Source organism: Apodemus sylvaticus, chromosome 20 (assembly GCF_947179515.1).
Source record: "Apodemus sylvaticus chromosome 20, mApoSyl1.1, whole genome shotgun sequence".
NCBI lineage: Eukaryota > Metazoa > Chordata > Mammalia > Rodentia > Muridae > Apodemus > Apodemus sylvaticus.
Window position 1 is genome coordinate 40418717 of NC_067491.1, and position 22112 is coordinate 40440828.

The window sequence follows — 22112 nt, forward strand, 5'->3', positions numbered from 1 at the left end:
TGTTCTTTCAACACAACAAGCCATCTGCATACTTTCGTGCTTGCTATTCTGTCTGGAACAAGATCTTCTGTGTAAATCAACATGGTATCTTCTGTCCTTTCCTCCAAGTCCTGCTCAAATGTTTCCAAATAAGCCTTGCCTTATCACTTAAAGGGCAACATTCCCTTCAATATTGCTACTTGTAGTTTTAGTATTCATCTCCTCTACCTCCAGATGTTCCTGCTTTTTAGGATACAATCTTGGAGTTATAGTGAAGTATACCAAGTACTTATCAAATAGGTCACATAGTTTCTGAATTATCTTCGTGACAACACTATGGAATAATATCCCACCAAAGCTTAGGTCCACCTAGAACCTGAGGGTGCAAATATAATATCCTAAGAAACATTACTTGGTCTTTGTTCCTCATTAGTGGCAGGGAGTTCCCCAAACCCTAGGAATATAAGTGATAAGGATGCCCCCTCCCCTGCTTTGTAACCAGTAGCAAGTCATTCTTAATCTCTTCTACTTATGGTAACGAAATGACTTAAAGTGGGTGTACAAGTCAACCCTCAGGATGCAGGAGGTCAGTAGAGACCAAGATATTATTGTTGATATTTAAGGTACAGTCCTAAGGGGGAGGGAGGGTATTGTAAATTGAGCTCTGTCCAAACTCAATAAATTAGAAATCTGGAGAGCTTCTGTGTTGATGAACAAAATGACTCACCTAGAAACAACAGTTATTTGTGTATCTGTTCCATGGCTGTTCTTGGTATCTTTTATAATAAACTGGCACACACCATTAACGTGCTCTCCTGAATCCTAAGACATTTTTAAATATCAAAACAAAGTCATGGCAACTCCCAATGTGTGACCAGTTGGGTAACTTAGAGTTGGAGGAGAGCCATTCTTGGGGGGCTAACCACCTTAACTTGAAAGACTTAACTATCAGCCCAGGTAGTTTCAGAACTGAATTGATCAAGCAAGACCAGTTGGTGTCCAGAGAACTGAGGATTGGTTGCAGACACGGGGAAAGCACCCCACAGTGTTATGATTTGGAAAAAGTCTTTGCAGCTGCAGTCAAGGTAAAAAAAGATTATAGTGGATTAGAGTAGAAATATTTGCATTAGCATCCCAATACAATCACACTGTAAGACAAATGAATGCCTTATAATACAAAAGAGAAACACAACACTTACAGGGTATGAAGCACTGGGTGTAGCTAAGGCAGGAAGGGTCAAGTTAGTTGGGAATACATACAAAATTCAAGACCACCTGGGCTACATGAGAGAGATCCTGTTTCCAAAAACTGGGGTGGGGGGATTATAACACAAGTAGTTGTACTCCCCTGCTGGAACCTCAAAAACAAGAATTAACTGGGACTCTCCTTTAATACCTAATCCAATTAACATTTTTCAAGAACTACATTCAATGGCCATTTACCCCTTTAAAAAGTGGTATGTGTGCGTGTGTGGGGGGTGTGTATGTATGTGGGGGGCACAAGAGAAGGTCAGGCATCCTGCTGCCAGCTCTCTGCTTCCTTCCCTTCAGACAGTGTTTCTCTCAGAACCTGGAGGTCACAGGAGTTTTTGTAGCTGGGGTGACAGCCAGCAAACCACAGCAGACCTCCTGTCCCTGCAGGCAACCGCACTGGGGTTAGAGGCCAGCATTCGACCACAGCAAGCATCACTCATCTTGGGTAGTTCTTCATCTCTGGCTCCCATAACACTTGCACTACTGCTCCCAGCCACGAGCAGCCTTCCTGGTACCAGCCCCTCCTTCCAGCTCTATCTAATCATTTGAATATGATTGAGGAATACACAGACTTACTGATCCCCTTGCTTTGTTTTCCTATTTCTGGTCACCAGTGCAGCCCCTTCAGTTGAGCCTAGGGCATGCCTACATGGACTGCAGCCATCACTCCACATCTGTGCTTTATCAAACCTACTATGCACTCCATGTTTTTCATTCTACCACACAACTCCATTTATAACTCTGACAGCTAAAGTGACCCCTTTCACTTCCTTATTTACCTGTATATTCTCTCTTGTTCTTTTGTTTTTTGAGACAGTCTCACTATGCCCACGTTTGTTCTAAACTCCTGAGCTCCAACAATCCTCCTGCCCCAGCCTCCTGAGTAACCAGGACAACATTCATGTTGCGTAGACTATATTATATTTTGTCACTTCTCCCCTCAGGAGAACCTTTGGGGGTCAGTTTCTCTTCACTGTCATTCCTACACTCCAGAGGTTTCATACCTACTTAAGATCACAAAAACAGTTGTCTTCGGGGCTTTTTCTAAGGTGTTCTAAATGTGCTCACTGACCATTTCCTACGTGCATATGAGGGGTTCTGACTACTTTGTCCTCCACCTTCTCTCTCCCACCCCGTCAACCTCTCCTTCTCCTATAAGTAAGTCCCTTCCCATACTCACGGCTTTTTGTTTTATGACCTACTGGGTTTAAGTAGGGCTGTCTCTGTGACCATGGGTTTGAACTGTTCACTGGAGCCTGGGGGTCTCCTCTAGCTGGTTTGCTTTTTTAAGGCAGAAGGTCTTGCTACTGTAGTTCTTAAACTGATGACTATGTAAGTGACCTGGGAGTGGTTGACAGTATTATTAGGTGTTTCTTAAACATTATCTTCTTTCCTCAAAGTGGTCGTTAAGGATGCAGAGCAGTAATGGCCTCTCTTCTCTCTCAGCACAAGGCTAGGCCCCATAGCATGTTTCATAAAACATTTCACAATTCAAGAAATATTTTGGAAAGCATTAACAATATTATTTGACCAAGAACTACTTCAGGCTGGGCCTGTGGGTGCACACCTTTAATCAATTCCAGCATATGGGAGGCAGATGGATCTTTGAGTTCCAGGCCAGCCAGGGGTACATAGTGAGACCCTGTATCAAAAACAACAACACAAAAATTACTTCAGAGAGACTTATGTTAAAATAAAAATTGCCAACTGTTACTTCAAGTGTGTCAAAAAGACAGACAAATCATTGTGTTCATAGCAAGAGATCATTGCTCATATTCATGAGTGGCAGTGAGGACAGGGACAGAGCTAGAGAGAAATCTTCAACAGAAGAATACATTCCAATTCAAGATCCCTGGTCATGCTTTTCAAAAATAAATTTAAAGAAATGATAAACTTATCAAAATTTCATTTCCACCAAAGGCTCTACCTAAGTACACTTACTCAAAATGATGTTAAATCTTATGCTTACAAGTTTAGCATTCTGAATAAACATACCCAGATGGCATGTTTATCCAGCCTGAAGGGAAAACAAAGTTACTAGTCTCGGGTTTAAGAATTTTTCATGAGTAAGAAATTTGAAAGGATTATGATTTCTATTCTGGAATAGAATGGTTTAAGTCTTACTGCCTAAGAAAGTTATGTTATTTTTTGATATTTAAAGAAAGCATTTAAAAGTTTGTTACATCTCTATAAACTATATTTCTAAGGATAGAAAAACTATGATGGAAAAGTGGTCTTGTTTTGTTTTGTTTTTGTTTTTGTTTCTTTTGAGACAGAGTCTCCCTGTGACCCTTGCTTGCCTGGAACTCATTATGTCAACCAGACTATTCTCAAACTCAAAAGATCCACCTACCTCTGTCTCTGCCTCCAGGGTACTGACTTAAAGGCACAATAAGACTCATATGAACTATGACTCTAAAAAGAAAACTTCATAAATACCTAGACTCATTGAAAATGGGAAACTAGAATAACAGTGCAGTGTAATAAAAGCAGAAAGACAGGGACTGAATACCATAGATGCAAGCCTGAACTTCCTACCCTTGTTTTTTTGTGAAACAAAATGTCCCAAAGTAGTCTAGGCTGGACCTGAACTTGAGACACCAGATCTTGGGCTCAGACTCCATCTTAGAGAACCTGACATTCTCTAAGCCTGAGAGAATTCTTCTAACTAAAGCTGAACTGAGTTATTCTCCCCAACAAACCTACCTAGCACTAGTTTCCAGTTACAAGCCTGCCCCTGGCACTTCTTAACAACCACCAATCAGCAGAAAAGCAGAAGTTAAGTTTATGGTTTGGCTCCTAGCACCAGCCAATTATTTTAAAGGGCAACAAACGCCCATAATAGCCCCCCAGTCAGATATGTGCTAGGCTGGAAACCCTGTCACTTGTTAGCTTGAAACTGGGCTTGGACCTCCACCTTGCTGTCCTGCTGTGTCAGGGTCAGCAGTGAGCCCACACTCAGGCTTGAATAAAAAGACCCTAATGAGACTGCATCAAGTCGGCTCCTTGGAGGTCTTTTGAGGGCTCTCGAAGGGGCACAACAAACTTACATTCTTCTTTCTTCAGCATCCCAAGTGATGAGATTAAAGGAATGCTACACCATGAATCCCAAAGTTTGGATTCTAAGTAAAGTCATCTTGCTTACCTAAAACTTCAGTTCCCTCATTTGTAAAAGCTATCTGAAAGCTAAGGTCACTTAAAATCCTAAAGGTATATGCACATATATCTACACCTCTACACCACACACACACACACACACACACACACACACACACAATTTCATTTCAACTTCATTGATAAAATTAAGCACATAGAATGGGATTCCACGGGGTGTGATAGCTCCAGTTCACTGTTATTCACTGGATTAAACTTAGCAATCTCCTGTGACTTAAATTGTACTTCACATACCACGTTTTAAAAAGTGGACTGGGTATGGCATCCTGCGACATTGGTCCCAGCACTTAAGAGACAGAGGCAGCCTGTCTTAGTCAGGGTTTCTATTCCTGCACAAACATCATGACCAAGAAGCAAGTTGGGGAGAAAAGTTCAGCTTACACTTCTGCATTGCTGTTCATCACCAAAGGAAGTCAGGACTAGAACTCAAGCAGGTCAGGAAGCAGGAGCTGATACAGAGGCCATGGAGAGATGTTCCTTACTGGCTTGCTTCCCCTGGCTTGCTCAGCCTGCTCTCTTATAGAACCCAAGAGCACCAGCCCAAAGGTGGTACCACCCACACGGGGCCCTCCCCCCTTGATCACTAATTGAGAAAAGGCCCCACAGCTGGATCTCATGGAGGCAGTTCCCCAACTGAAGCTCCTTTCTCTGTGATAACTCCAGCCTGTGTCAAGTTGACACACAAAACCAGCCAGTACACAGCCAGACCTCTGTAAGCTCAAGGCCAGGCTGGTCTATAAGGTTCCATTCAGGCTACATGATACTCTGTCTCACAACAAAAGGTGAGATAAGGAGCCAGAGAGATGGTACAGTGGGGAGAGGAAGAGCCCTGGAGTCTGGATCCCAACACTCTCCTAACAGACCGGACATTCTCAACAGGAAGGGAAAAATGAGGAAGATCACTGGCACTTGGTGGCTTCAGCCTCTCCTCAAAAACAGGCTGGAACTCTAGGTTTGGAGGCACCTTGCTTCAGAGGAAGGGCAGAGGATGGTAGAGTTGCCAGTGCTACACACACAAGGGGTGCTCTTGCCCTCTTAACCCTTCCTCTCCCCCCACAAACCCCAGTTTAACTGTGAAATGGTACTATGAGCTCACCCACCAGCTAAGTATTTAAGAAGAGACTGTATCATCACCACAGTGGTACAGTATCACTGCTTAGGTTTAACCTATCACCCTCTGCCCTCTTTCTGGCACACCCACTGTCAGTTGATAATCTCTGTCACCACTGGATGTCACTTTTGCTCCAAATGAAGTCAACTCAAATTAACCTTAATAATTAGGATCCGATCGCTACAACACTTATTCCTAATACTGGAAGACAGGATTAGGAATCTGCAAAAGACAAACAGTCGAAAGACTTTCTAAAGATTTCTGAATTCAGAGGTTTCTAAAGTTCAAACATAATAGAAATACAGTGGCATTTCTAAGGTCATTATGAGTCATCAAAAAAAAAAATCACTGAAATTTCACCAAAACTAAAAGCCTTTCAGAATTTATACATGGATAGAAAGGAATATAAGTAACCAATAAAAGAGAAAAAATGTACTTCCTATGGGTATAAAATGCTGGGTTTCTTATATAAGAAATGGTATCTTCTAATATTACTTTTAGTATTATAAGAGTGCCTTCAGTTATTTAAACCTATTCAATAATATACACAGACCTTAAGTTAGTGGGATACCTAGGGCACAATGTGTTCTTTCATTCACATTGTCTTTCTTCTCCATACCCAACGTCACTGAGGACAACCTATGAAGTGAAGACTTCTTGTCAACCACACACACACAAGCTTGTCTCTCAGCACACTCCAGGCCTGCTGAACATCACTGCTGGACCACTGCAGTGAGGAGCCCCAGTTGAGAAGAGTTTACCAGAGCCCTGTATAGTAGGAAAAGCTGTAACTACTGACTAGATGAATCACTAGGCTACATAGTTTCATGAAGTACTGGACTGTTTCCAAGAATGTGAATGTATGCGTACAGGGGACAAATGTGAGAAAGCATCAAAATAGGAACTATCAGATTTTCAGAACCCAAGAAGTCCAAGATCCTACTGCTGGGGCAAGGAGACGTTTGTTTCTCTATTTTTTAAGTGGAAAACAAACACTCCTTTTGCTGTTGCTGAGACAGGCATGTAGCCTGTCTGTCACTAAGTAGCCCTGGCTAACCTAGAACTTGGCGATGTTCCAGGGTATTTCTTACCTATGAGCTCTATCTCTGGCCCAGACTTTAACTACAAAAGCAATATTACAGATACTAAGTATAATTGAAACAGGTCTAGTCAGACTGTGAGTTAGGTAAGGATGAGCTATACATGTTCGTATAGATTGGATCTGAAGAATATCACTTGTAAGAAAATATACATTAACTCTAAAATATTTTAGAAATATGCCTATTAGTTGGATTTTCCCAATTGTGTCTGCAAAATGAAAACTAAGTGTGATGTTTGGATATCAAGTTAATATGCCAATCATACCTTTTCCTCGGGGAAACAGCATTACAGCACAGACACCACTGAGGCTAAGAACCACTTGCCTTTTTCTGAGCAGTTGCTGCTCGCTGCAGTTTTTCTTTAGCTTGATTATACTTCTCTTCTCTGTCTGTGATACGCTCATGAAGCTTGTGCTTTTCTTCCAACCACTGTATCTGTTTTTCCTCCAGTGTCCTGTCAGAGAATATGCACACAAACCAGGGAATTTAACAGAAATTCTTAGATCAAATATTGCAAGTGTTCTCAAACTCCCTGCCTATCTGACCATGCCCAATCCTTTCCAGCTACAGTGACTCTTAGGTAGTCACATATTTCCTCCATGGTTGCTACAGAGCAAGTCTGATAGAATATAACACTGTATTTAGAATAATATGTATACTATGTTTACATGAAACCCCATGGAGTTAGATATATCTGTGTGTCTTTTAAGTAAGTTAGGAAACACAAGTTTAGAGCATTTAAGTTGTATAAAGAAACATGGTTTTTTTTAACTAACAAAATAAGCAGTTAAAATATAAACAATAATTATAAACATAAAGATATGAAAACTGTGCCCAATATAAGCAGTTAAAACCAAATCTGACACCTGTTGTGGTAGCTAGCACCTTTAACCACAGCACTACAGCAGCCTGGGAAATCTAATTTCTCTGAGCTGAAGGCCAGCCTGTTCTATTTAGCAAATTCCAGGACAGTCAGGGCTACACAGTACATACGGGTAAACCATATCTAAAAGGGTGGAGTCAAGCTTGATATTAAGTCTTATTGCAGAATGTTTTCTGTGTAAAATAAATTTTATATAAGTAACATTTTAAGTTGTATCCTAGTAATAACATAATTTAAAAGCTGTTCTGCATATTTATCTATAATATCAATACCATGGTCACTAAAAATCAAAATAACAAACCCTGTCATGTTAGACTGCTTGTCATTTTACTCATACAGATTTTAAATATATTAGTTGAAACAAAAGTTGAATTCTACTGACTTAAGATCCAGTATTTTGTTCTGTCTTTGAGAATTTAACTCAGAGCCGTGCACTTGCTAAGCAAGCCCTGCTGCTGGGCTGGACTCCTTGTCCAGCCACATCTAGAACTATGTAATGACTGTCTGAAGTCAATAGTGAGTTACTTAAATCTGTTAGCTACACTATGTGTCATTACAATTCTTACACTAATTTTAATCAAATACTTGAGGATCACAAGATACAAACTTTTCCTTTTCAAAAAGAAGAAACATAGGTTAGACCTTCCGGACTGTCAGACACATTATGAAGATCTATCTTCCTTCCTGACTCTCCATATATAAAACTCCATCTATAAAACCTAGACAAGCTTTACAGTAGGAAAAGCTGCAGAAAAAACATTTTATACATTAATACTTATTTAAGAATTTGGAAAGAACGCTGTCCTATAAATAAATAAAGATAATATGCTATAAAAACAGCACAAATATAAAACAATGTCCTACACTTATTGTTTCTTTTTGCTTTTTTACAATTTACTTTTGTGGTGCTTGGAATGAAGTCCAAGGCCTCTCTACACCAGTCAGACAGTTCGGGATGAACTACACTCTGAGCCCCATTTTCTCACAGCACTTTCTAGAGAATAAGATCCTGAGCACACCCAGAGCATTTTCCTACCAGGTCACCATTTACCAGCAGTAAATTTCAAGATATAAAGAATATAAATAAGTAGATAACTTTTCAAAAGGGAAATCCAAAGAGCTAGTTTTAAGAACACACAGACACACACATACACATACACACACACAAAGACAGCAACCCACAAATGAATCATTCTGTTCTCTGGTTTTCAAAACAGATTTGGGGAATCAGTCTAATATGCTAAATGAATAAAGGTTTCTCATTAAGAGTTTTGAGAATACTCAGATACAATTTTAAAGGTTCTGTGTCCATGCCTAAATTTTTTAGAAGCAATTTAGGAGTAAAAATTCATTTCATAGAAAGAGAAACTTCCACAAAACACTCTATGTTTCAATCATCAATAAAATATACTTTATATAGCAGAAAGAAAAAAGTTTGTATACAAAAAAGAGCAAAGTCTACTTTTCAACTTCTAGCTGCGCTTTTTCAGCTTGGCTCCTTAAATTTCGGCATTCTTGTTTTAGTCTCTCCACCATGTCCTTCAGCATTTGGTTTGAATTCAGCAAGTCGTTCTCCGACTGGGTCAGTGAGGTCACTTGGATCTGCAAATGACTGATTTGCTTAAAAAAAAGAGAGAGAAAGAGGAAGAGACTAAGATGTCCATCAAGGCATGTGAGGAGCAGAGCATCTCCCTGCAAGAATGTCTCTCCCAGTTGGCGAGGCATGCAGGGTGCCCTGTAGACTGGGGTCATTTCTCACGATAAGCAAAGTGTTTCATACCATATAGTACTCAGATACTGATTTCTTTCTTTTCATCCCCAAATGAGCATTGCAAAGAGGTTTGGGGAGTAGGTGCTTTGAGAAGGAGACATTGGCAGATAGTCTCCTATTACAAAGCCTCCCCTTTCTCCCAGAAGCATGCCAGCAGGGAAAAGAGTTGAGGGAGCATTGTTTTCCCAAAGCACACATTAGATCCGCTACCCTACCGGAAAGGCTACCCTCCGAGACTTCAGGAATTGCTGGACATGAATATGGGAAGAGTCACTATAACCCTGTCCATCCAAGGTTTGCTGACTTTCTGTATGCCCCAGTACTGAGGAGAAAGGTGCTTTGGGAAATCTAATAAACATGCTATGGATTCCTTAGCCTCTAGAACAGTGGCTCTCAACCTGTGGGCACAACCCCTTTGGTGGTCAAATGACCAACCCTTTCACAAGGGTTGCATATCAGATATCCTGCATATCAGATACTTATATTACAATTCATAACAGTAGCAAAATAACAGAAATGAAGTAACAACAAAAATAACTGTATCTTTGGGGGTCAGCACAACATGAGAAACTGTATTAAAGGGTGGTAGCAACAGGAAGGGTGAGACCCGCTAATCTAGAGACATCAGCCCATGTATCTAAGTCACAGGCTTGACTCCATCTGCAATTTACCTTTATATGGAAGCACTTTTTCTTATGATATATTGGAGTTATAGATCAGCTGGATAGAAAGGCTTAAACTTTTTAAAGTTGTGACTAAATAGACCTCACTGGGGACAATTATATCCAAGCTAATAAAAAAAAAAAAAAGTCTTCATTTTCACTTCAATATCTCTTTAGCCGTTCTCTGAAAGACCTTTCAGAGTTGACAGCATCAAGAGACATAAATCTAAAGACCCCACTGCAAGCCTAGGATGCAGGTCAGCAGTACAGCATATTTGTCCAATTAAGCACACAAGCCTGAATTTGGTCCCTGCCATCACCAAAAACAAAACGTCATAAGACTGAAGAGTCAAAAGAAAAAGGGTCTTGCTACACAGCCCAGGCAGGCCTCAAACTCATGATCTTCCTGCTTCAGCCTCAAGTGCTAAGATTACAGGCAAGTACCACCACAGCTAACAAAAGCAAGATTCTTGGTAGAACAAACTAGCGAGGTAGGAAATAATGCCATTATATGGCTAACAGTGGAAAAGCCATGTAAGACAGGCCTATTCATGTCCTGGTGCAATTATAGACCCACAACACTGTGTGTCTCAGCTTTCCATTTTATAATCATTTTCTTCACGTACAACTTACTTTAAAAAACAACACAGGAGTGGAAAGCATTAAGTCTTTACTACAGCTTTTTATCTAAGCAACCTTGAAGAAACGTAACTCTAGATCCACAGGCTGACATATACAGCAGTGTCAGCTGACATGCAAGCATTAGTCTCTCTCAGTTAAGGCCCCTGCTGCATGTGCAGGGCAGTGCCAGCTGACAGGAACCCTCACTATTCATAATCTAAGAAAAGAGAAACAGTCCAAGCAAAATGAAAAAACAGAATTTAGAAACAAATACTCTTCTGCATTTTACCCAATGTTGCATAAATATTTCGTTTTACTAAAATAAAAATTTCTTCTCATAAACACAACGCTTAAATTTTAGACAGATACAGCAAAAAACCAAAACTAAAACAAAAACCTATGACACATCACAGAATATTTTTACATGTGTAACTTAAAAATCTGAATATTTCTAATTTTAAAATTCAGAATGTCAAAATATTTGTCATTGTAACTATAACAAATAATTTGTCAAGGACCACCACATACCAATATATTAAGATAAACAGCAAAAGAAAAGCAAGTCTACTAAATTATAGCAGAAAAATTGAAACATTTTATTTTTACATAATAGCTTTATCAGTATGTTATGAATTATGGTGATCAGATTACAAGGTACTAATTATGATTAATTGCAGCAGCTACATAAAACAGACTTATAAGAAGTATTCAACAAAATAAAAGCAAACTGTGCATTACAATCACACCTGTTTCAGTTCAGAATTTTCAAGTTTTTCTTTCTCTGCCTTTTCGGTATTAACAATTTGTTGTTGAAGTTTTAACCTAAAAACCATAACAAAACAAAGAAATTACGAATCAATAATTCATTTATTTCATTAAACTTGGCGATCATTCTACAAATGGTTTTTTGACAATAGGCACTACACAATACATAATCCTAAATACTTAGACTCCTGGAAGCGATATTATATCCACACAAAACAATACGAATTATACCTTTAGCAACAAGTACAGAGGATAGAGGGCAACATTGAGAATTCTACATGGAGACACAAACAACAATGTTTTGTTGGTGGTGGGTTTTTGTTTAGTTGGTTTGGTTTTTGAGACAGAGTTTCTTTATGTAGTCTTGGCTGTCCTGAAACTTATTCTGTAGACCAGGCTGGCCTTGAACTCATATCTGCCTGCCTCTGCCTCCCAAGTGCTGAGATTAAAAGTGTGTACCCCTATAGTAGTAAGGATTTTAATAAACACAGCTTTTTTTAACCTGTCCTTCAGTGCTGATGTTCAGGATGTGTGGTTACAGCATCAGAAACTAATTTAGAGACGGCTCCAGGCCTATATAGCTTACAGATTCTACAAAGTGCTATTTGCTTTCAATTTATAAGGTTATACATCTAAAAGAATATGAGTTAGCACAGAACACTATCCTGCATCCTATAAAATACCTGATAACATTGCATTCCTGAGTTAAGTGGACAGTTGAAGAGAATATACTTTGCAGTCAGTCACAGCTTTGGTGATATCTATCAACTAATCTATAGAAAAACAGCACGCTAATTAAGTTTGGGAGGATGACAGCTTCAAGTTTTTCCTTTAAATTGTTTAAAATAAGTTTTAAATGAAGTATTTTTTTAAAGGGGGCTGAAAACATGGCTCAGTGTTATGAGCACTTGCTGCTGGTGCACACAGCCGGCCTCTGGCTCCTGACTTGGCACGCTGGTTTACACCCATCTGAAACTCTAGTGTCCTTTTCTCACTGTGGCAGGCACCAGGCAGACACATTCTGTGTGGGAATGTTAAGCAAAATGAGTTCAAATTTAATTGATCCCATTCTTCAAATTGTTATCTCAAATACAAAGCAACTGGAACGTGCTTTGGTCTTGGCATGATTACCTCCTTACCTGCCAGTTAAAACGCGCTCATTGAGGCTACAGCACTTAAGAGCACAGACCTGTGCTTGAAACACAATTGAGGTTTCAATAAGTGTTTGTTTTTCCAAATAGAATGAATATATTTTTTACATGTTTTGAATATTTACTTTTATTAGTTTTTTTTGTTTACATTTCAAATGTTATCCCCTTTCCTGGTTTCCCCTCCGAAAACACCCTATCATATCCCCCCTACCCCTGCTCACCAACCCACCCACTCGCCCTTCCCTGTCCCGGCATTCCCCTACACTGGGGCATCGAGCCTTCTCAGGACCAAGGACCTCTCCTCCCTTTGACGTCCAATAAAGCCATCTTCTGCTACATATGCAGCTGGAGCCGTGGGTCCTTCCATGTGTACTCTCTGGTTGGTGACTGTTTACTGACTGCTAATCTATATAGATCCTGCATCTGACTTTGTGTGTCTGTGGTGAATACAATGTGGGAGCCCTGCAGTTATGGTCCTGCTTTTTAGAGGTTTACACATAAAAACAGGCCAGAAACAATAGCTCATGGCAAGGGTCAGCCTGGCTTCTTGTTCTTCACAATCAGGCACAATTGTATTTCATTAATTCCAACTACATCTTTACTTTCAGTTGTTCTTTACATGTGTTTGTGTGTGTACACATGTTTGAGTGTGCACAGATGTTTTGAGTGTGCACATGTGTTTGTGTGTGCACATGTAGGCATGACAGCCGTGGCAGTCAGTTCTCTCCTCCTTAAGTAGACACTAGGGATCGCATTCAGGCCCTCAGGCTTGGCAGCAAGCACCCTTGTGTACGAAGCCTGATTTCTCAATATTATGTTCATTTGCCTCATTAAATATTTATCTTTCTTGCTGCTCGATATTTTTTCATATAGCCCATTGTGGCCACCAACTCACTGTGCAGCCACATTCTCGAGAGAAAGAAGATGGCTATAAACTTGTCATCCTCCTGTCTCCTCTGCAAGTGCTGGGATCACAGGCAAGTGCACCGCTATGCCTAGTTTTAGGCACTGCCTATCCCGGGGCCTCACACATGCTAGGTGAGTACTGGACGCTCTCTGTACCTAGGCCCTCTTCTGTTAAATGTTTATGGATGTTAGTCTTTAATAAAGAATTCTTTCTATAAAAACATGATGAAATCTTAAGAGTTCAAAATATGGTAGGTTAGGGTCAGAATAAGAAAACATAGGCTCTAAATGTATCTCACTGAGGTCAAGAATTTGGATAGCCTATCCACGAATAAGAAAGAAAACCCCTAAAGTCAAGGTTGTGATGTGATTATTAAGTAAATGGCCCAGATGTGAGTAAAACAACAATGCCTTACATAAAGAAGCTGAAGGCGAAGGAGCAATGTTAGAGAATATCTAGTGAGACATGAGAACCAAGCCCACGGTCACGAGAGGACAGACGACGTGTGGAGTGCAGGCCCTTCTCCAGAGCACATAACTAAGACAGCACCAGTTTTGAATCCAAAACTGATTTGAGATTGTTCCCCCTCCAAGAGAATGCTTTAAAATAACTATTTTAAAGTATTTATGCTAGAAGATAATAGACTTTAACATAAAATTAGTTTACAAGTACTGTGAGGGTTTAAGAACAACACCAGCTGGGTAGTGGTGGCGCATGCCTGTAATCCCAGCACTTGGGAGGCAGAGGTAGACAGATTTCTGAGTTCGAGGCCAGACTGGTCTATAGAGTGAGTTCTAGAACAGCCAGGGCTAGAGCTACACAGAGAAACCCTGTCTGGAAAAAAGAAAAATAAAAAAAGAATAACACCAACGGTTTTAAATCACAGTGACAAAAGACAAATTATGAAAAAAATGCATGTCTCTTGATTACTATAGGTCTTAAAGATTTAAGATGAGTCACAAGTCAAAAGAACTCTTGTAAAAATGGAAAGTACAAAATAAATGAAATTAATTTTTATTAGGGGATTAATGAAGACTATGTAAGAAGGGCAGAATTTGAACTGGTCTGTAAAGGCAAATATAAGTGTCTAAATCAAAGAAACTACATATATACTTTAGGTAAAGAGTATAAATGAAACAAAACCTTAATGAAAACATAATGAAGAGTACCCTTCACTCTGGAAACTAAGGACTGCTATGTGTCGCTGTGATAAGCATCATAACAAAACCAACTTGGGGAACTAAGGGGTTTTTTTAGCTTACAGTGTATACAGCCTATTATTCGGGGAAGTCAGGGCAAGAACTCAGGAAACTAATGCAGAGGCCATGGAGGATCAATGCTTACTGGCTTCCTCTTCATGGCTTGCTCGGCCCGCTTTCTAATAGCACCCAGGACCACCTCCCCATGGGTGATACCACTCTCTACAAGTTGAGCCCACCCACATCAATCATCAATCAAGAAAATGCCCCACATGGTGGCCCACGGACCACTCTGGTATAGGCAGTTTCTCAGCTGAGGTTCTTTCTTCTTGAATGATTTTAGTTTGTGTCAAGTTGGGCACAAAAAAATAACCAGGACAAAAGGCAAGTTGGCAGAGATGCATAGTGCTACCTTCCGGTGTCTTCAGTGAGAGTAGAACAACTAGAAGAAGATGATTGCATATTGGAAGTGAATGGTTCTGAGAGAAGACAAAGCCCAGGGTGTGGACAGATGTGTGGATGATAAAACAGATGCATGAACGAGAACACAATAAGCTACACAGCTGAACATGGGGAATCCAACCATAGGGATAGTTAAAGGCAAGGGCAGGGCATGGGGACAGTTTGAACATGGTAGCAAAGACTCCATGACTGTTGAAAGCTTACCTAGTAGAATATAACTAGGAAAGAAGAATCGGGAGAAATTATATGCAACGAATATCAAGAGAAAAGCCATTTTAACCAAACTTGGTCAAATCTGAAAACAAGAACAGGTAGCACTGCCGGTCCCCCTGGTTGACCTGTTGTTGGAAGGAAAAAGAAGGAATCATTTCCACTTCAAGAGGTTAGAGGTTATATGCCCTCTCAGAATTCAGTGAGAGGCTTTAAAAGAAATGTTGAATTGAAAAAAATATTTTCTGGTAATAGAATAAGAGATGCTCCACCAGACTGCTGTTCAAGAGAGAGCTTTGCTGGGCGTGTGGTGCAGTAGGCAGTGTAAGACCTAAGGTTTAATTCCCAGCATTGGGAGAGGTGGGAAGAGAGAGCAAGGGAGACAGGGTGGGGTGGGGAGACCTGGGGAGGTGAGCAGGGAGAGAAAGGTTAATAAGTGGGTGGTAAAAGAGATCAGGGCGTGAAGGGTACGTAGGAGAATGATAAACTATAATTACTTTATACTTTACATATAATCATGGAAGCAGGAAGAGGAAGTAGGATGAAGGGTCGTTACCACAGGGAATTCAGCGGCAGAAAGGCTTAACTCGGGAATAGCATTAAGATGGAACTGTTTCAAATCCCTTTCTACGGTGCTAACCAGAGTCTAGGTCTGCTATGACATGCAGCTGATACTCTATTCGAACTTTCAACAGATATTTACCAAGTGCCCATAAATGCTGAGTCTAGTTCTGTTATAGAAACATTAAAAATAAAGACAGAGGCCCTGTTCTTAAAAGTCCAACAGTTTTATCTGATAAGATGCTCACTGGTGATGGAAATTATCATCTGAAAGTTTCAATTTGAAATGGTCCTAGCCTCATGTTGCTACTGAGCAACATGTAGACAGTATGAATAAGGAACTGGAATTTTAATTTCTTAAAATTGTAGTTAAACTCAAATTTAAATAGTTGCATGTCATCAGCATTACCATATTCTGTGGCAAAGGCTCTTGCCGTCAATGATGTTTATGTCCATTAGCAAGGGAAACAAATAGTGTGAGAGGCAAGAAAAGCAGCCTGCCATCCCTCCTCAGGAGACAGTGCCCTCAGCACCATCTTTCTAAAGCAACTGTCCTGTCTCAGTGCTGGAAACTGACTGGCCACTGTTTACTAAAAGGGAATATCCTGAAAAGACATGAGGCCACCGAACCAAAGCATTACTAGAGAATCAGGATATAACCGACACACGGCAGGCAAAAAGCGTTCCACAGGAATCTCTCGCTGGCCTGTCAGATGCTCCTACATACCCTTCACCTGTCACTGACCAAGCCATCCAATTGCAAAGGAACTGGCTTAAATGTCTGATTATACTTCCTGATAAGGTGACACACAACAAATAATTCTCCTCAAGATATAAATGGAAAATAGGACATATTGAATGATTTTTCAAAAGGGTCAATATTCACCTATGGGCACAAACAAGCAAACCTAAAGCAATGATGTCAAAATGGAGAAGACTAAGTTATGCAAAAGACAAATTATTTTAGAAGATATCACTATAGGCAATTTTCTTAAACGTTTAAGCCTGTTCCCTTGACTAGTTACTGCTTTAATTTCTTCTATTCACTTCTGATATCGAAACACTCCTCCTCTCTATCACTGCAGAGAAGTGGGGGCATGTCCTGGCTCAGCCACAGTGTCTCATGGCCCTAGGACACACTGGGAGGCCCAGAGATGAACCACAGTCAAACCACTCTCTAGATTTCTCTAACTCCAACTGGAAGGCAACTGCCATTTTTTCATTTGAACATATAGTGCTTCCCTCACGGAGAAAACAATAGAAAATAAGCCAACAAAGAGAGAGAGAAGACGAAGGAGAAAAAGAAAGGAAATAAATTCTGTTTATAGTTTAGTTGTAGGTTTTTGTGTCCAAACCAAAAAAAAAAAAAAAAAAAAAAAGTGCAATCCTTATCCTTTCTACAAATTATGTAGACACAAAGTCTCCTTAATGTCTTGTTATGGAAAGTTGACTTTACCACTTAACCATCTGTAATTTTTACATGGTTACATTTACAGGTAACAACTTAACAAACTGAATAAGTGCGTGGTAAACATCATGTGTATGTGTGTACATTCAAGTGCACATCCACATGCACTTGTCTATGCGGGCACATGTGGAGGCCAGGCATTAGCACTGGAATGTCTTTACTAGCTTTTCCATCTTAGTTTCTGAGGTCACAAATGTGCTCCTTTGGCTAGACTGCTGGCCTCCCTGTCTGTGCACCGCCGTTCTGGGTCTACACGGTGCTAGTGATCCAAGCGAGGCCCTCACGCCTGTGCAGCAAGCACGTACCCACTGAGCAGCTCCCTGCCAAAACCTTTGAAAACATTATTATTTGCACTATGTCACATTAGTGGTGAATAAAGCACCTTAATGAAAACAAAACACTAGTATATAATAACAAGGTACCTCTAAAGCACACACTGATGTCCAGCAGATCAGTTACTTAGCATGTAGAATCATTTTTAAACATTATTTACATTTTTCCTGTCAGGACCCACTTTTCCCCCCAGATAGTCTCTGACCTACTATTAGATGCTACTAAATAGAAGCTACACTTATATTTATTTTAGTAAAAAATAAACATAGACTTAAGAGATGTGATTAAATTTATAAATCAGTGAATCACACATGACATCAATTATATAACATTCCAAAGGGAGAGAATTATACAATCTTCAGAAGTACTCCTGTCAGATATTATATAGCTAAGGTATCCTTATTTTAAAAGGCCTGGGGTCAATCACACATGGTAAACGATCTGGAGAAATAAAAAAAATAAAAAAGAAAATAAAGAAAAATAAAAAAAAATCTCAAAAGTGACTAATAGAAATAGAAAATGATTTATATTATTGACAAGTTAAAGATAAAAAATGGCTTGTATTTTATTAAATGTTGCCAAATAAAATAAAGCAAGGCCTATGGGTCAAGTTCATTATTGTCTTTAAGTAACAACAGCATGCAGTGTTTATCACTATGGCTACAGAAGCTGAGAGCAAGAGGAGTAGGTGCAAATTTAAACAGAAAACATTCAAAATGGCCTCAGATCACGGTACAATAAAACATATGGTGCTTCCCTGGGGAGGTTAGAGATTAGACAGTCTCACTAACGCTGTCTTGGATAGTTTAGTAACATATGCACCTAAATGCAAAAGAGGGCAAGACGGGCTCTCAAAGTCCATCACAGACTTTGAGGCCCAGAGAGAGTTCTAGGGCAGTCAGGGCTACAGAGAAAAACCCTGTCTCAAAAAACAAAACAAAACAAAAACCAAAAACCAAAAAGACCAAAGGCTAGACTATATTGTATAGACATATTGTACAGAAACTATATTTTACAAAAAAAAATAATGCAGAAAATTTAGAAAGTTGACAAAAATGCGGCAAATGGAAGCTGTATAGAACACACATAGTAATGACATCAGATAATGTAGGGTTCAAGTTAAAAAAATAAGTGAAGGACAAAAAGGTGTATTTTTGTAATAAAAAAAAACCCAATTGATCATGAAAATATAACTTATAAGTATAGTCCAAATAGCACAGCAACCATCTTTATGAAGCAGAACTATAAGAAGTCCAAGACAGAAAAACATGCTAATAATCAGATTTTAATATCGACTAGATCATACAGAGATCAAAGGAACAAATAACAAGTACAAAGAAAATCTAAATTTCATAACATAAATGTATCAAATATTACCTGACATGCAATAGTTTAAATTCCCAACTTTGCAATGATGTAAAGGTTGTATGAATTCAGTAGAAACTGTACCTCAAATTCCAAACTTTGGTTTGTCTCCAAGCTAGCAATAACAGTATGACATGCTCTCACAGAAAGCCAGGGGCAGCACTGGTCGGCCATGTGAGAATGTAGATGAATAACAATTTTATAGTATACTGAGATAGTAGGATGTGGTCAGGTGGTAGTAATAAATGCATGTTCAATTTAGAAGGTGTTGATTACAGTGTAACACACACACACAGCTGAAGAGCGACTGTGCTCACTTAACTTTCCACATGGTTATCAGACCCACAACAACTGACCTTGCAGTACAGGCAAGAGGCAAATTGTGAGACAATCACCTTGAGGTTAAAATGGCAGAAACTGCCCATAAAGGTAAATGCTGGGGCTGGAGGGAGAGCTAAGTGGTTAAGAGCATTTGTGGCTCTTGCAAAGGACCCACTTTGGTAGCTCACAATCACCTGTAACTCCAGTTCCAGGGTATGTAACACACATACACACACACACACACACACACAGAGAGAGAGAGAGAGAGAGAGAGAGAGAGAGAGAGAGAGAGAGAGAGAGAGAGAATGTCTCTGATACTAGTACTGGCCTTGACATGTTAAATGACAAATGAAATATTATTGTGTTGTATACAGTAGAAACATTCTCTGATCACAACATTGTGAAAAACAAAATTAATGATAAAATAGTAAAAGGACCATGAAGAAAATTCTTTTCAAGTCAAAAAATTTTAAAAATCTCTCTTAAGGCATATGATTAAGGTCAATTAAATCAACTATTTCTACTGTACCAGTGAATAATTAAACATTTTAAGCAATATCCCTTTAAATAGTATTAAAGTCTTAGGCCTAACATTTTTTGCCTGCATATAGGTACAGGCAACACGTGCATACCTGGTGCCTGAGAAAGTCGGGAGAGGTCAGTGGATCCCTGGAAAAGGGAGCTACAGGTGGTTATGAACCATCTGTAACTGACCCTGGGTCCTTGGCACGAGTGCCATGTGTCCGACTGCCATGCTATCTCTCCAGCCCCTAAAGCTAATTTCTTAATCAATGAAGAAACTCAACTCAGACTAGGACAGAAGCAAGGATACCTACCATCTACACTCCTACCCAGTATTACATTGGATAACTGTCAGTGCAATTAGATAAGTCAATTGGGAATCTAAGAATTGGTAAAGAAATAAAATCATCTCAACTTCTAAAGGAAGTAACTGAGGTACCAATAAATTAAAAAAGAAAGCATGGGATAATTAACCCCTCGTAGACAATAACCAAGGAAGGACCATGGCCAAGATACCAACACTGGAACAAAACTGATTAAACCATAAAGTTATAATAGACATGAAGGACATTATAAAGTTAAAAGTTCAATATGCTAGGAATATATAACAATTAAAAGCATTTAGATATGTAACAGATCATCAAAATACAGAAGGCTGGGCTAACGAGAGGGAGAGGGCCGAGGAAGTAAAGCATTTGCTGAACAAGCACGACCTGAGTTTATATCTCTAGTAACTACGCAAAAAGCAGAATAGACAACAACACACTCCTGCAACTCCAGTGCTAGGAGGCAAAGACAAGAAGGAACACTCTAGAGCTCAACAGCCAGACTGTTTAGCTTAAACCTAGCTCCAAGTTCAGTGAGAAGATACTTCAGTGTCAAACTGTGGCCACCCACATGGACAAGATCTCACAGAATTAAGGGGAGACAGTTTTCGAAAACAGCAGAGATTTCAATGTTCTATTTTCAACATGGAAAGAACAGGCACCTTCCTGAAAGGAACTAAATGCAAGGCATTCCTACTAACAGACAATCCCAGATCGAGATTTTGTTTCCTATATCACTCCTCTATTATTCTCCAAGAAATAGAAACCAAAACACCTTAGAGAAACGTCTAATTACAGACCCAGGACAAGGAAAGTCAAAGCAAATTCTAGATCAGTGGTTTTCCACAATCCCTGTGGGACTGAATGTCACTTTCACAGGGCTAGCCTAAGACCACTGGAAAAAAATGTACTTAACATTACAATTCATAACAGTAGCAAGATTACAGTTGTAAAGTAGCAATGAAAATAATTTTATGGTTGGGGATCACCACAACATGAGGAACTTCATTCAAGGGTCAAATACTAGCTAGGATTGTGGAGAATGGTGGTTCTGATGCTATGATTTCTATGATCCTAAAAAATAGTGAAATCTAGACACAGAGAGATCTGCAGTCAAACAGTAGGTGGAGCTTGGGTAATCCCACAGAAGACTGGAGGAAGGATTGTAGGAAGTAGGAGGGTCAAGGACACCATAAGCAATTGCACAATATCAGCCAGCCTGTGCCCACAGGCGCTCACAGAGACTGACCCACCTACCAAGGAGCCTGCAGGGCACTGGCCTAGGCCTTCCACCTCGTACAGTTGCACAGCTAGACCTTCTTGTGGGACTGCTACAGTGAGGGCAGGCCCTGTCTCTACTGTTGCCTGCTACTGGGACCTTTCCCCCTACTGGGTGGCCTTGTCTAGCTTTAAGAGAAGAGGAGGTATCTTGATATGCCATGGCTGGTTGATATCCATGGAGGCCGGCCCTTCTCTGAAGAACAGCGGAGTAGGAGGCTGGGGGTGGGTGAGTGGGGCCTATGTTCGGAATATATATAGAAAATAACTAATTAAAAAGAAAATAGGAAACGCCTCAGGAAGTGGCAGGCGCTTCAAGTCTGAAATAGTTTGGATGTATCTATCCGTGAGTACAGTATAACTCACGGAATAAGAATCTACTAGTCTACAGTGGTTAAAATGACATTTACAAAAGAGAAAGCACTCAGAATCCCAAAGAATAAATGAGCAAGAAATGATGAAAATACATAAGGAAATCACAACTGGGAAACACAGTGTCTACTAAAGAGGCAAGATGGCGAGTGGATGCTGAAGGCAGCAGAGCAGGTCTAAGGAGAGCATTCGTGAAGGCAGGTGAAAGTTATTTATTAACTAACAAGTAGACTGAAGAAACAGCATAAACTGAAATAGGTTTGATTTATTGTCTGATTTACCGAACTGCTAACTTCTTCATTTTGATTATAGTAGAG

At 39.8% G+C, this 22112-nt stretch overlaps 1 protein-coding gene across 3 annotated transcripts in view; it reads right to left on the bottom strand.

Moving 5' to 3' along the window:
* Positions 1-22112, bottom strand: part of Cep83 (centrosomal protein 83) — a 108296-nt gene that overhangs the window by 19128 nt on the left and 67056 nt on the right. For all 3 annotated transcript variants that reach the window (XM_052165532.1, XM_052165533.1, XM_052165534.1), the window contains 3 exons: positions 11302-11377; positions 8964-9121; positions 6943-7072 (listed from right to left, as the gene is read on the bottom strand). In XM_052165532.1, the coding sequence (XP_052021492.1) occupies positions 6943-7072; positions 8964-9121; positions 11302-11377 (364 nt within the window). The remainder of the gene's footprint in view (positions 1-6942; positions 7073-8963; positions 9122-11301; positions 11378-22112) is intronic.